The sequence below is a fragment of the Perca flavescens genome, chromosome 21 (genome assembly GCF_004354835.1).
Source record: "Perca flavescens isolate YP-PL-M2 chromosome 21, PFLA_1.0, whole genome shotgun sequence".
In the NCBI taxonomy this organism is placed as follows: domain Eukaryota; kingdom Metazoa; phylum Chordata; class Actinopteri; order Perciformes; family Percidae; genus Perca; species Perca flavescens.
Window position 1 is genome coordinate 29,517,642 of NC_041351.1, and position 15,573 is coordinate 29,533,214.

A 15,573-nucleotide genomic window follows, 5' to 3' on the forward strand; every position below is an offset into this window, starting at 1 on the left:
AGTGCAGTGATAAATAGCCCCAAAAATGATAGACTACAACAATAAAAACACTCATGGTAGGTCAAAGTTGGGGGAATTACTGGAATTGTTGGGTCTTTGAGTGTGGTCTAGACCTAATCTATCTGTAAAGTGTCTTGAGATAACTCTTGTTAGGAAACAGAATTGAATTGAAAGTTATTAAGAAATATTAAGTAAGTAAAAATGTTGAAATTATGAGATAATCAGATTATAAAATAGTACATATTGACTCTTTGTCATAATTCTATCTTGAAAAGTCATAATTTTGACTTAACGTAAGTAGGCTATTATTATTGATTCTGAATATTGTATCCATAGACTGTCTAGCCTTCTTTTTTCATCCAGGCTGGCAAAAATGGCTTTCTTAAATATATTATTAGTAGTATGCTGCTAATAATATATGAGCTTAGAAGGCCATTTTTGCCAGCCTGGACGAAAAAAGAAGGCTAGACAGTCTATGGATACAAGCCTACAACTACTACTGCTGCTACTAATAGTAGCAGCAGTAGTAGAAGTTGTAGGCTTGTAGTAATAGAAGTAATTGTAGACTAGTTGGCCTACTGGTAGTAGGCTAGTAACGTTAGCAGTAGTAGTAGAAGTAGTAGTAAGAGTAGAAGCCTAGTAGTAGTAGTAGTAGTAGTACGAGTAGTAGGCTAGCAGTAGTAACATGGACAAAAGACCACCTTACCATGGCCAAATGACACTCTCTGGCAACAAATGAAAGAGAGAGATTTTGCTTTAAAGAGGGCTCTAAAATCAGGGCATAGTAGTGACTGGCTCACTTTTACAACTCTCCGATCTAAGGTATTTAGGAATTTAAAAAAGGCTAAGGCAGAATCATTAATGAAGCTCAGGGAAATGGGAAACTTATCTGGAGAAATCTTAATAAATTAACTGGTAGGAATAAAGAAAAAAGGACAACTCTATCTGAACTCAAGGTGAATGGAATCGTGACTCAAGATAATGATTTGATAGCAAGTACATTTAATGATTTCTTTATAAAAATCAGTCAGGGAGCTGGTTCAAGGTATCCCAACTGAAACTGTACCATCTATCCCCATTGATAAAGCTAAACCTATTTTCAAAATAAAGGAAATATCTGAATCAGAGGTTATCAGAATTATAACCTCGCTAAGGAACTCAAAAGCAAAAGATTCATATTGTTTGGATACCACATTTTTAAAATCACACAGGGTCACACTTTCTTGCCCCATTGCTCATCTGATCAACCAGTCAGTTAGGCAAAGTACTTTTCCAAGCTCCTGGAAAACAGCAGTGGTATCTTCGATCTACAAGTCTGGTGATAAAACAATGGTGTCAAATTATAGACCCATTAGTATTCTATCAGTGATATCCAAGGTGTCAGAAAAATGGGTAGCAGAGCAGCTGAAAAACCATCTAAACTTGGGCCACACCCCTTTACACCCAATGCCCTTTGGATTTCGCACAAACCACTCTACAGAGACAGCTAACTGTTCCCTCCTTGAAAACATCAAGTCAAAATTAGATGAGGGTGGTATAGTAGGTGCAGTGTTTCTGGCCCTTAAGAAGGCTTTTCAAAATTGTCTTATTTTAATTTCTCAGCTGAGGCCATGAAATGGATGGAGTCCTACTTAACTAACAGGAAACAGAGCGTACGTATTGGTAATTCTTACTCTTCATACCTCGACTGTAATATTGGTGTACCCCAGGGGTCGGTACTGGGCCCTATCTTGTTTAGCCTGTACATTAACGACATACAAATGTATGCAGATGATACAGTTCTGTATTTGCATACCAAAAACTAACAGCAGGCTGCAACTAAACTAAAGATGGAGCACTGGTCCATCTTTCTGACTGGCTAAAAAGGTCATATCTACATCTTAACATTAACAAAACAGTCTGTATCTTCTTCTCTAAGAAATCCACAAGTGCACAGCAGGCTGATGTTTTTATTGAAGAAGAAAAACTCATGGTTGTGTCTGATTTTAAATACCTTGGTATCATTTTAGACTCTAACTTTTTAAAAGCATGTTAAAAAGGTGGCTAATACCATCATATATAATCTGGCTAACTTTAGACACATAAGGCTCTAACCACAGAGGCAGCCAAACTTTTTATACATGCCATGATCTTTTCCCACATATCATACTGTTTCACAAGCTGGTCCCAAGCAAACATGACAACTATTAAAGCAATAGAAACCCTTTATATGCTAACTTTAAAAATACTAGATCAAAAACCTATCAGCCATCACCACTGCCATATCACTACTAAATACAATGTATTCAATTCTGACAGTTTCCTACATTATGTAGATGCCTGCCTCATTTTCAAAATATTACATGGGCTTGCACCTCCACCACTGGGTGAATTTATACAACAGAAGAACAGCAGTGGCAGGGCAACTAGGGCAGCCAGCAGGGGAGACTGTTGTACAGTATAGACGTAGTACGTTTGGCCAAACAGTCTTCTCAGTATGGGGCTCAAATTACAGCACCTGCTATCTATCATTTAAAACCACACTCAAGAGATGGATTAAAAACAATGAAAACTGCAATCATCAATAGCTTGTTTACCTCATCCTAGGTATTGCCCTTCTTTGTATTGTACTTATTTTTTATTTATTTTATTTGTCCCTTTCTCTTTTCTCTTCTTTTTTTTTCTTTTTAATTTGCTTTCTATCTTTCTTGCATTTTTTTTAATTAATGTAATATGATGATGTGTTGACCTGTCAAGGGATTTCAGATGAAAATGAGCTTTTTTGCTTACTCGTTTACATTTTGAGTGTAAACAAAAAATGTCAATTGATGTGCATTGTTCCTTTTAAATAAATAAATAAATAAAAAATAGTGTGCTAAGTTAAAGAATATAAGCGAAGACGGAAGTAGAAGATGTGAATTATCTCTAACTCTACTAGCTCTTCGGTTCCGTGCGCTGTCCCTTTAAAAAATGATCGGTACTTTCCGGAGTTGCTCGGCACTGCTCGTCATCGACCCCTTTCACTGCGGCTCCATCGCCGAGCGGACTGGCCCGCTGCTCTCATCCGAGACCTCCGTGCACACTGTCGGATCTATTAAACCAGCAACGCCGGTTCCCTGAAAGCCTTCAGCTCCTGTAGAAATGCAGGCTATCAAATGTGTGGTGGTGGGCGACGGGTAAGAGCATGCTTCCACACACAGAACAACAGCCCGTTTTCTCTTATGTGTTTTCGGCGAAGCGTCCACGGATGGATGGATGATGGGAGGATGCTATGTAGGAAAAGGGGCTGGGGCTCACCGATCTGTCGGTCGCCCTGTTTTATTTCATGTGTTGTGGTCTGCTCCCTGATGCTCAGTATATTTCCTCAGTTATCTGCTTTGTAATCGCATTCGGTTTGGTCACATCGTGGCCTCCGGTTCATTGTGTCGGTAGGAGCGGATGCGGGAACACCTACACGCCTCGTAGGCCACTGGAGGCAGGCTGAAGTGCTGATGCACGCTAAGGAATTTGTGGCCCTGTCAGTGGCAGACAGGCCCCGCTGCCCTAATTCTGCTCCCACTGTGCCTTTCTTACTGCACCCAGACAGGCTAAATGATAGGCTATCATTTACCTTCATGTGGACTGACATTTTTTAACAGGATGTTCTTCATTGTTGTTGTAAAACCTTAATATCATTGCTAGAATGAGCCATTAGTGTCAGCTATTAGGAAAAAAAAGAATAGGCCTGAGTCATATATTTATTATTAAAGTCAGAATGCTAAAACTAAATAATTGTGAATGCAATTTTTGAATGCTGCTTTATAAAAATTCTCTCGATATATGCAAAAAGAGATTGTTGGGAATTCTGAAATGTCACAAATCACTTATAGGAGCATTTCTTCCGACTTCACACATCAAGCTCAGTTTTAGAGATAGCTCTCTGAAGCCTAAAAAACAACCCTGGTGACGTCATCACCGTGGGCTGTGAAACTAAGAATCTATAACAGGCGTAGTGACTTAAGGCTAGTGACATTTTGCTTTGTGTTATTCGTACAAATGTATGTTCTTGTTGTCAGTTTTTATCCATTTCATAGATTGTACAGATTGGTGTAGAAGGTACATGGAGCAAATTTGACCACTGGACTGCTTGTGCACTTTATGTTTACTAGCCTCAAATGGACATATATAGTCCTTTCTATGGAAGACATTGTTACATGTGAGAGGAGGAAAATCACAGGTGGAAATAATAAATATGAATGATGGCTGAATTCCATTTAGCTGCTTCAGTTTTAGGGTCCTGCTATTTTCCGTGCTGGCTCACTGTTACACTGTCATGGTTAGTTTACAACCATGTTATTACCAACTCCTGTGCTTTTCCGACCATGACAAGTCAAAAGGTCTGCTGCTGAAAAGGCCTGTGTACCAGATGCACAGACATTAGCTGCAACTCGCTAGCAAAGTACGCACTGGCCATGAATGCGGAGGCCATCTGTGTGTGTGTTTGTGTAACAGCGCGGACTACGACTAATCTCAGAAACTCCTGTTCTTTCTAGTATTTTTCTCCAATCTTTCTCCTTTTCCAATAATACATCAATCTACTGGTTTCATAAAGCCTTGGGTTGAAACACTTTCAGCTCACGTAGTCTCTATTTCGTTGGTTCAATTTGCGCCACCCAGAGCAAATCTGTGTCCACTTGCTTCTCCCACCTCAAAACTCTGTTGCACTGCTGTTGAAATAACATTGCATTCAATCTGAACACACTTTAAAGAATAGATATACAATATCAAGTTGCATTGTGGGAAGTGTAGGATCCAGTGTTTTTGGAGCTCGACACAAAATTGGGACTGAAGGTCTCTCATCCTCTGTCTGCTCTCAATCCCAAACAGAGAAACTCACTGACCTCAAATCAGCCGAATGGCACCCTCACACATATTGGCACTGTGTGTCACCACCATTTGCTGTGTCTCCATGCACACAAAATTGCTCATTACTTCATGCATGAGCACACAGCCAATACCGATTCCATGCCACCACCAATCTGTGTGGCATCCTGCGCCTTGTGTCCGTACAGTACAGTATAGGACGGGAGGGGGTGGTATGTGTGCTGTATGTTAGCAGGAGAGGCAGGTTAGTGAGTGAGTGAGTGAGTGAGTGAGTGAGTGAGTGAGTGAGTGAGTGAGTGAGTGAGTGTGTGTGTGTGTGTGTGTGTGTGTGTGTGTGTGTGTGTGTGTGTGTGTGTGTGTGGTGTGGGGGGGGTATCATAGAGGTCTATTGTGTCCCTCAGGCAACATGAATGTAGGCCAGTGTCTGTGTGGTACAGTAAAAGGGAGTAGCAGCCTGTCTTCTTCACACTCATGCGGACACATACACACATACAGACTCAGATACAGTCTACACAGATTATGGTTTTTGTACATACTAGTGTGGAACTGTTGTATACATTTGTACTTATGTATCTTCTTTTGTCCCCCTTCCTCAGAGCGGTGGGTAAGACCTGTCTGCTGATTAGCTACACCACCAATGCCTTCCCTGGTGAATACATCCCCACTGTGTGAGTAAACCACACACTGCACATGTGCTCACACTTATTGGATGTAAGCTGGAGTTTCATGTTATAGGGCCATACCATAATTTAGGGTTGAGTGCTACGACAATACATACAACCGTGAGTGAGATTTTGCCATAGTGTTTATACTATGGTAGCCATCAATTTAATATCGCTGGATGTCTTAGACCGTATTTGGCAATATCATTGACCAGGACTGATTTATTGCAATATTGTTGTAATAAGATTTTCCTGACTGGTTATTTTCCCCTATAAACATTGAGCTACAACGGTTATTCTTCACTGTAGAAAAAGTAGTTTAACAAAAAAAAATAAAAATAGTTTTGATTCAAGGTTGACTTCCTAGCTATTTCCAGGAATTTCAACAGTATTGTTCTGTCTCAATGACCACGTCACAACACGTATGATATCTATGGTCAGTGGCGCCAGCAGGATTCTATTTCAGAGTACACACCAGAACCGCCGCTGGCAACGTCTAGCATCACACGTGCTCACATACGCAAACTACTCAGCAAGCGAGTAAGCAAGACAAAGAGAGATTGATTCATGGTTTTTGGCACAAACGTTACCGACACAACAACACTAAAAAAACTCTGATTAGCATACTGCATGCATTTCAAATTCCAGCCAACGTTCTTACACAATATCCTTACTTTCACACATTGTCAAAATAATGTAGTGATGTGGTATCTGTAGGAACCACTGACGGGCGTGGATTAACTTAAAATAAACTAAAAAATAAAAATAATCGATGTCCAGAGGATTCGGTGAGCCATTTATTGACATTTGTGTGTACACATGCTCACTGTAATGTTTCCCTTACGAGTTATGAATAAAGTTCTCTCAATAACTGGTGCATTAAACAACTCGAAACAGTGCCATAAATTACATTATTATTATTAGATGTGTCGCAATGTCTCACAGAAAAAAAAGTATGCATGTTGCGTACAGGATTAGGGCTGCCAGACCAACTTTACCACCTGACCAAAGTTGACAACAATGATGACAACTGAGCAAACATCTGTTGATGAAGAGATGTTGAACATTTGTGGTACATATACTACACTACTTGGTGGCAATCTACAACAAGCTACATCATCAACCAACCCTGGCTCTCAAAAATCTATAAAAAACAAAACTGCCTTCTTAATTACGTTTCGAGGGAAATGTATTTTCCAGCGACTGGCGCACGTTGTTAAACGGTCGCTGTTAAACACGTGGCTAATGTTGTAAATTAAAACAAAACCACTTGCTTAGGTTTAGAAAAAGATTATGTTTGGGTTGAAATAAGTATATTTGTTACATCATTTAAGCTAGGTATGTAAGTTAAGTACAGCAGTCTCCTGGGTGACATTCCCACCTCCTCCATACCGGCCTTTTGCTGGCTTTGATTACAAAGGTATTTGTGATTTGTCAAAGACAATGAGTTCCCTTGAAACGTAATTTAGAATGCAGAAAGGAATAGTAAAGGCATGTCAAATAATACACAAGCAAACAATTGTTTTTCCTTCTTAAAAAATGTGTCATCCTTGTCTAGGTATACAGGACGTGGTAATACTATTGAACAAGGTTATGTTTGAAGCCTGGCTTTCAGTAATTAGTGCTGTTGTGATTTGGAATGAGGTTTTCTCAACCCATATGTTCTGGTTTTACTTTATCTCTATCCTGGGTATTCAGTTCCCTAAACAAATAGTTTTGGAAATGCAGACAAATTCAACTAGGTGGATGCCCCCTCTCTCTTAACTGCATCGTACTCAGTGTAGTATCTGCCTTCCTGCAGCTTTGACAACTACTCTGCCAATGTGATGGTGGATGGGAAACCAGTCAATCTGGGCCTTTGGGATACAGCAGGACAGGAGGACTACGATAGGCTCAGACCACTGTCTTACCCACAGACGGTATTCAAACCACACACACACACACACACACACACACACACACACACACACACACACACACACACACACACACACACACACACATTTCGCTCTCAACTAGCCATCTCTCTGGTTCTCTCCCAGGATGTGTTCTTGATATGCTTCTCCCTGGTCAGTCCGGCCTCCTTTGAGAACGTCCGAGCTAAGGTCAGTACCCTGACTGACCATCCGCCCCCCCTCCCTTTGTCCCCCGTCAATGCCGAGTCTGACCACAAGGAGGCACATCTATGGCTCCACCTGGCTTATCACACTGCTGCCCTTACCTGTTCAGACCTTGGCTTAGAACAGTCTGGACTCGGACTGATTCCCCCAGGGGGTGTAGTACGGAGACATGTTGTAAGGCGAGGTCTGAACGAGTTCAAACCCTCTACAGAGGGAGCGTGACGGCCGGCTGTGGTTTGGTCTGCTGAGCATCATGAGACGCTCTCATATGAAATCACACTTTCCCGAAGGTCCAACCTCCCTCTGCAGAGTGTGTATGCGTTATTGTCTGACAGGATTTTATCATCATGTGATGTAAAAAGAGGCTGTTTTGCCTGAGGATGTTTCATGCTTCTATCAGACAGATCTATTAAAAACAACTTATTCTAGCTCCACCACTCACACAGTCTGTTGGATGTCACGGTGGAAAGGCGTTCGTTGCTCTTCTTCAGTATCTGCTAACTGTTGTCTTTCTCCTCTCTCACTGGCTTTGTCCTTTGTATATGCGAATGTACACGTGTGTGTTTGTGTGTGCGGTGCACTAGTGGTACCCTGAGGTGAGACACCACTGCCCCAACACACCCATCATCCTGGTAGGCACCAAGCTGGATCTGCGAGATGACAAGGACACCATTGAGAGGCTGCGGGACAAGAAGCTTTCCCCCATCACCTACCCGCAGGGCCTGGCCATGGCAAGAGAGATTGGTGAGGCTGTGTGTGCCACATGCACAACTGGATATGTTTGTATAAAGATTTAAAGCTGTAGTGCATAATTGCTGTCGCCCCCATGAGGAATTTGAGGTAACTAGTACAAAACGTCCCGATTGCTTGGCCTCCTGTATTGCTGCTTGCAGCTTTCTCCAGAACCATTGTACTCCGAAACAACTTACAAAAGGACCCCAAAGCACTTAATATGCGACTGTAGGCCTATACTACTGACTTACTGTGTACTTACTACTGCATATACCTGACATAGAACATTGCAGATTCAGATTCTACTCACAAAATACCACAATTAAAACATGATGCATTCAAATACCCAGCATTATATCAGAGTTGAAATCTCCACCTTGAAGTAGCCCACATTGTCCTGATAATGCGCCTCCTTTTTTACTTCTACTAAACATTTGAAAGCAGTACTTGTACTTGACCTTACGGCATAATTAAGGCGCTTGGGAATGTGTGTTTTTTTGTAATTAGTTTTTTTTAAGATTATTTTTTGGGGCTTTTCCCTTTATTTGAAAGTGACAGTGGACAGACAGGAAAGGTGGGAGAGAGATGGGGGATGACACGCAGCAAAGGGCCGCAGGTTGGACTCGAACCCACGCCGCTGCAGAGGACTCAGCCTACACGGGGCGCACACTCTTACTGGGTGAGCTAGAGGTCGCCCAGTAATTTGTTTTTTATAAAACTCAACCTGTAACACGTGTTGCAGATTCAGTCGTTCACGAGTTTGCTGCGGCTCATGTAAACATTCAGCTTGTCCGCTTTTTCCGTGTAGCAGTCCCACATTGTGGTAGTGTTAGGTGATGGGGCCCGGACGTGGACTCATCGCCGCAATATCGCCGGACTCCACCATTTTGTAAACATATCCATACTGAGAAATCCAGAGAGAGTTGTGTGGAGCTGGTAGTCTTAGCTTTGCATCAACTCATTTGGCAATGGCTTGAATGTAACGGACGTTCATTAATATAAAATAGCACACAATAGCTTGAATCATTTATAGGAAGAAGACATACTTTATTAATCCCACGGGAAGGTAAAATATAAATTTTTCAGTCTGTTGTTACACACATTACACACAGGCCCGAAATACACACACGTGCCCAGGAGCTATACATGTTTCCAAGCCAAGTCCCTATGGACTGCGCTACTGCTTTCGTTACCATTTATTTAGCTACAAATAAGTATCACAAATCAGGTCAAACAGGGTGAGTCAGGAACATGGTCAGAAATGTGCTGCATTACAGCAGCTACAGTTCTTATTGAGGCATGACTGATGAGCTGAAGAGGCTTCAAATCAAAGACTCAAAGAAATGGATACACATTTTTGAAAACGAAGTGCCAGAGTCAGGACGTGGTTAGCATAGCTTAGCATAAAGACTGCATGCAAGGGGAAGCAGCTAGCCTGATTCTGTCTAAAGCGGGGGTGTAGTGCTGCGGGAGGGCGACGCTCCGGTACTTTCTTTAGAATATTGGCAGTTTACATACACCAATACAAATTCATATACATTTCTATAAAGGGCTTGTGGGTCCAATAATCACCAAAGTGTATATCACGCACGAGTACGATGCACTGAGTGTGCTCTGTGTGGATGAAGCATTAAGTTGTTAAATGTGACTCATTTAGCGGCTGGCTCTCTGCCTCGTAATGGTATCTCGTAATGTTGCTCGTTTGTCTGTTACTGCTAAACCTCAGTACCACTAACTGACGGAAGTCAGCTTATTCGAAAATGTATATGTTGCCATGGCAACTGTACACATTAAAAACCCATAAAACCGGCTGCAGCTCTGACCATACTGCTATGTTGATTTGAATAGGAATGGCCTTTTTATCCGTTTTATTGCTCATCTAGGCTATGGAACAGTGGTTACATAACCTTAGAAACGCGTGTGAATGCGCTCCGGCACTAAAACAAATAGCTCTACACCCCTGGTCTAAAGGTAAAAACAATACACCTACCAATACCTCTAAAGCAATCACACGTTATATCTCTGTGATTTTATCTGTACACACACACACACATAGATCTTAAATTCACAGATGTGGTTTTAGTGGGAATTATGTGCTGGAAATGTTTCTGGAACATACCATGTGAATGTAGCACAAACGCCCTATCTCGCAATGTTAACGGAAGTGAAACAAATTTTTTTGATAAATTTGATACTATAAATAAAAAATAAATTGAAATAATTTGTGCCCCGTGATTCAGATCCGCTCCAAAACGTAATGGGGTGCATCCTTGGCCCATGCTACACCCTTTCACCAAGTTTCATGAATTAGGGCCAGTAGTTTTTCCATAATCCTGCTGACAGACAAACAAACAGACAGACAAACCAAACCGCAAACATAACCTTCTTGGCGGAGATAAAAATAACACAGCATTCTGCTAACCTTTCAGCCAGCCAAAGGGCACACTTAAAGGCAGGTGAACAGCCTGTTGAAATAGTCCTCTGGCTACATCACGTAGCTCCCTGGTCTTTCTCCAAACAACTCTGTGCCTTTTGTGTGTCTTTGTACTCTCAATGCAACAAATCGTAGTCATGGGGATAAAGGTGCACATTTTCGGTCTCTTCTTGAATTCATTCATGGTGTTGCACCATTTAAACATCAGGTCAATCGCTGCGTAAAGTACATGTGATTGCCAGATTTGGAGAGTTACTGTTGGTCACATCCCCCCAATTCTGATGTCAAAAAGGTGTGGGGGGTGGAGGTTTCTGACGCTGTTAAAGGATCCAACAAACACTTCACTTGAAGCATACTGAGGCCCTGAGGCTCTTTTTAACTGTCTCCATTTGAGCCTTGCTATACTTGAGCACCAAAAACCAAAAAGTTGTTTTCCCATCATCCCCTCTTCCTTCCTCAGGGGCTGTGAAGTACCTGGAGTGCTCTGCACTGACCCAGCGAGGACTGAAGACGGTATTCGACGAGGCCATCCGAGCCGTGCTCTGCCCTCCGCCCGTCAAGAAGAGGGGGAAGAGGTGCACCATGTTCTGAGGAGGAAACATTGCTAAAACACTACACTACATCACCATGAACAACAACCACTACTTCTCTGAGAGGATTTGAGAGAAAACTAGCAAGAGTGAGTGTACACTGCTGAGATTGCTTTCTTTATATTGATGTTTTTTCAAAGCGGTCTATTGGTCTCGTTACCAATATTTAATCAAATTTTTTTACCATTACTGAATAGGCTCATAGGTTCTCTGTGAAAGACATTGACTGTCCACCTACTTTGTACTCAGAACCACATCAAAGTTGCCACGAGGGCTGACAAAGGTTTCTATTACTCGTCTTCATACTGCAACATCTCTTCTTTTTCAGCCATGCTTGCTTGAATTAATGCAGTGTTGACTAGATAGAAAGTAAAACTAGGAATACGCCTTCAGGTCTGAAGTTAACCTCAGCTCCTGATCTAAGATCAGCATGTGGAGACCAAATGCATATTACTGGCATGCACACAGAAATCGGTTGCTACTGACAGTAAACACAGAGTACTACTGCCTGCATTCACTACATTTCACAAATACAGCACGGTCTTAAATGGAAATAATGTGGGTTTTCTACAAGAAATGAGAACTCTGGATGAGGAAATTCTGGTTGTATTACAACCTGGGTCTTCGTTTTGTAGTTTTAGCCTTCATTCCAATCAGTAACAATGTTGCACTCACCCATTGCTTACATTTAGGAAGACAATGTCCGATGAGTCAAGAAACACAAGAAAGGGCTTTAAAGCAACTCCAGTAGTTGTACTTAATCTTGAAGCCCTGTCTTGTAGAGCGGCCCTGTTTAAAACTGGGGCCAGGTAGTGTTTTAGTTTAGAAAAGCTGTAACAGAGTCAAAGGAACGGGGGTTAATGGGGGCCCAGTGGCCTTTTTGTTGCCTTTAACCTTAGAGGTTAAGATGGCTATGGCCATCGCTGCTCGTTTTCCTTGCCCTTTCGGACATCTCAGCAGTTATTTTAACGTGTGCATACTGACAGGAATGATCGACAAAACTATGAACATGTTCCACTAAAAGGATTATATGGAAGAGACCTAGCATAACATTGAAATAGCAGTCAAAAGTAAGAGTGTTGACTTTTAACTCCAGTGTCTCTGAGCTCATCACGTTTTTTGGCTTTTCTCATTCAGTCAAAAATAATTCAGTTATCAGGTCCACTTACTTGGTTTTACTGGAGCTTTCAGCCACACCTGCTGCCTGATCAGCAGAAGAGTTTGCTCAATTCAAGTCTATGAGGTGTGGCTGCTATTTAAACTCAAGACTTAGCTTAATTTGTGAATACTAGTTCTGTGGGTCATTCACTGGGTCTTCTTCGCTAATGAAGCCCATGAGATGTGGTTGAAGGCTCTGGGGGGAAAAACGACTAAGTGAACCTTGAGTTAAGATAATTTTGTCAAATGACCTGAAGTTTAATGGTGAAAAAAAAGAGAGAAAAAGATCTGTTTCTTGAACACAGTTGTGTTCTTACTTTGGACGAGCATCTGATCTTAGTCGAGTGTCTTTGGGTAACTTCATCTAACTGTGAACATGTGACAGACAAGCATGCCAAACATGGGGGCTGTACAACCTTGCTGCCTGAGTTCTGCCTCTGGGGGTGGAGTAGCTTGCATGGGTCTTAAAATATTCTGTCTTAATTTATCCCATTGTTTAGATCTCGTCTCTGTTCCGTGTGTGTGTGTGTGTGTGTGTGTGTGTGTGTGTGTGTGTGTGCGCGCGAGTGAGCGAGTGCGTCATGGGTGTGTATATGAACACTGGTGTTTGTGTGTGTGGACGAGCATGTGTCGGTATCAGTGAGACAGCTTTGTTTCACAGTTTGGGGTAGTGCATAAAAGACAGTATTGTTTTAAGCCAAGTTTTTAAGTGTCCCGTTTTTGGTACTATTTCATATTGTATTGTAGTAATACACAAGACTTTTCAACAATCTGTGGACATAAAGAAAGAAAAAAAGGATATTGATGACATATAGTGATGTACAGAATAATCCTTAGAAAAAGGAATGCGTTATGAATATCTATCTACATGTACCGGAATATTTAGCTCTTAAAACTAAAACAATTCAAACTAAAGGGATTATAGTCGCTTGTGTTGAAGTTAGAAATGTTGCTAACAGTGTACAATAAAGGGGCCAATCTTTGTGGGGTTTGTCATTGTGGCAAACAGTGCAGATTGCACCTTTATGAAATGCATTTCTGTATGGTTCCAGGTCTGCAGTGTGTCTGTCTCCCTCGTGTGGTGAGACGCAGCACTGCAGGCCACCCTGTCACGCTGTCTTTGGTTGGCATAGCAAACTGTGTGGTTGAATCATGTTGTGTGGTCCTGCCTAGCTAAGGTGTTGAAATGTAGATGAGAAAAAAACGCAGCAAAACCATTCTAATCTACTATTGCATGGAAGTTCTCTGGTTATTTGACACACCGTAATTTTTAGGAGAGGTTGTATGAAATGCATTGGCCATGTACGTATGTAATGTAAGATGACTTGTATACTTGTTCCAACGGTTTGTCTTATTTTTTATTACTTCACGTCTGTGTGGTGAAATATTTCAATTTTTTGTATACTAAATACAAATGTATATGTAAGGTACTCCGCATTCTGTCATGATTTGTTCTTCACTCTGACTTTTCTTTCCCCTTACAACCCATGATAACATGTAAGAACATGAAAGAAACTGAAGTAAAGTAAGCAGACTTATTGCCCAGTAATTTAAATCAAATTCTGGGCAAATACGATACAATAAATGAAAAAATTATAGGTAAAATACAAATTATGCAAATGATCAAACAAGCACACTCTGGTAAATGTTAAATAGCTTATTATCAGGAAGTCTTTATTGTTTTTTAGTATTTGGCAGTGCTTATGCTATAGTATTGTTTTAATTAATCTGTTTAAACTGGTCGATTATGGCTTAATTTAAAAATGGTTTTGTTCAATATATACACAGAGCTGACGCAATTAGTTGATCAAGAAAGAAACAGAAAATTAATTGATACCTATTTTGATAATTACTCCAAGTAATTTTTCAAGCAAAATGACCAAACATTCTCTGGGTTCATCTTGTCCAACGTGAGGCTTTGCTGCTTTCCTTCTGCTTCTGTGATAATAACCTGAGACTAAAGAACAATGTCACAGACTTTACCCTATCAATTCATAGAACTTGATTAATCGAAGTCCTGAATATCCATATCTCTGCGTGCAAGGTTAACCTGAGATTGATTTTGGGCACTACTTTTTTAATCCACCAAAAAGTTAATCATGAACATTTTTACAATTGTTGGCTGGGATCAGCTCCAGGCCCCCACGACCCTCTAATAAGTTAAGTCTCTCCTACCCTGCTGTCGTGTGAACCCTTTCACTTGTGACATCTTTGGGGGGTACTAATAAGTTAAATAAGATAAACATTCAATAAACAATAAGTAATATTAACCAACATAGACATGTCTGAAAAGGAGTACGAAGAAGTATACAATTATTTAATCCGACCCCTTTTCCATAACTCAGTAAATTATTATTATTTCATTTAACACATATTTATATCTTATTCACAATTATCTTATAATATATAGCCTATATATATATTTATACATACATACACACATATATACATAGATATACACACACACACACACACACACACACACACACACATAATCATACACACGTCAATGAACACATATATTGCAGCTGTTAAAGTGAAAATCATTGCTCTGTACCTTTTTTTAAACTGGATTATGTTTGGACATTGTTTTAGTTCTGTGCACAAACCTTTCCACAATTTCACACCACTGATTGTAATGCATTATAGTCGTGCGAACAGCTCAAACCTTTAATTTTAACTTATTCCTTAAATTATAACCCCCCCTCTCTATCAAAAAAAACTTCTGAATATTACCTGTTAGTAGTCTGTTTTTAGCTTTATACATGATTTGTGCAACTTGAAATTCAACTAGATCAATGAACTTTAAAGCTCTGGAATGTAAAAACAGTAAGTTGGTGTGATCATAATATCCTGCTTTATGAACTCTTCTTATGGCTCTTTTTTGTAGTGTGATTAGTGGTTGCAGTGTGCTTTTATAGGTGTTCCCCCAGCCCTCATATATTCACAGTCAGAGGAAAAACTCCAGTAAATTCCTATTTTATTCATGACCATAATGACTACTTTTGCTTTCATAGTATTAGCAGTTAAATACC

At 40.6% G+C, this 15,573-nt stretch overlaps 1 protein-coding gene across 3 annotated transcripts; it reads left to right on the plus strand.

Moving 5' to 3' along the window:
- Window positions 1-2,999: 2,999 nt before the first annotated feature.
- Window positions 3,000-13,968, plus strand: rac3b (Rac family small GTPase 3b). 3 transcript variants are annotated; one of them, XM_028567184.1, is made up of 6 exons: window positions 3,000-3,155; window positions 5,439-5,510; window positions 7,306-7,423; window positions 7,547-7,609; window positions 8,209-8,368; window positions 11,251-13,968. In XM_028567184.1, the coding sequence occupies exons 1-6, from the start codon at window positions 3,121-3,123 to the stop codon at window positions 11,379-11,381; spliced, it is 579 nt and encodes a 192-aa protein (XP_028422985.1). In that variant the 5' UTR covers window positions 3,000-3,120; the 3' UTR covers window positions 11,382-13,968. The 3 variants fall into 3 exon arrangements, with proteins under 3 accessions (XP_028422985.1, XP_028422984.1, XP_028422986.1); XM_028567183.1 differs by having other exon boundaries at window positions 7,306-7,609; XM_028567185.1 differs by lacking the exon at window positions 7,547-7,609.
- The last annotated feature ends 1,605 nt before the right edge of the window (window positions 13,969-15,573 follow it).

What these genes read in the sequence shown, in the direction of transcription:
- rac3b (XM_028567183.1), top strand. Translation starts at nt 3,121, where the DNA reads ATGCAGGCTATCAAATGTGTGGTGGTGGGCGACGG. An exon ending in TGTGTGGTGGTGGGCGACGG is followed by an intron (nt 3,156 to 5,438) that starts GTAAGAGCATGC and finishes CCCCTTCCTCAG; the next exon opens with AGCGGTGGGTAAGACCTGTC. An exon ending in GGTGAATACATCCCCACTGT is followed by an intron (nt 5,511 to 7,305) that starts GTGAGTAAACCA and finishes GCCTTCCTGCAG; the next exon opens with CTTTGACAACTACTCTGCCA.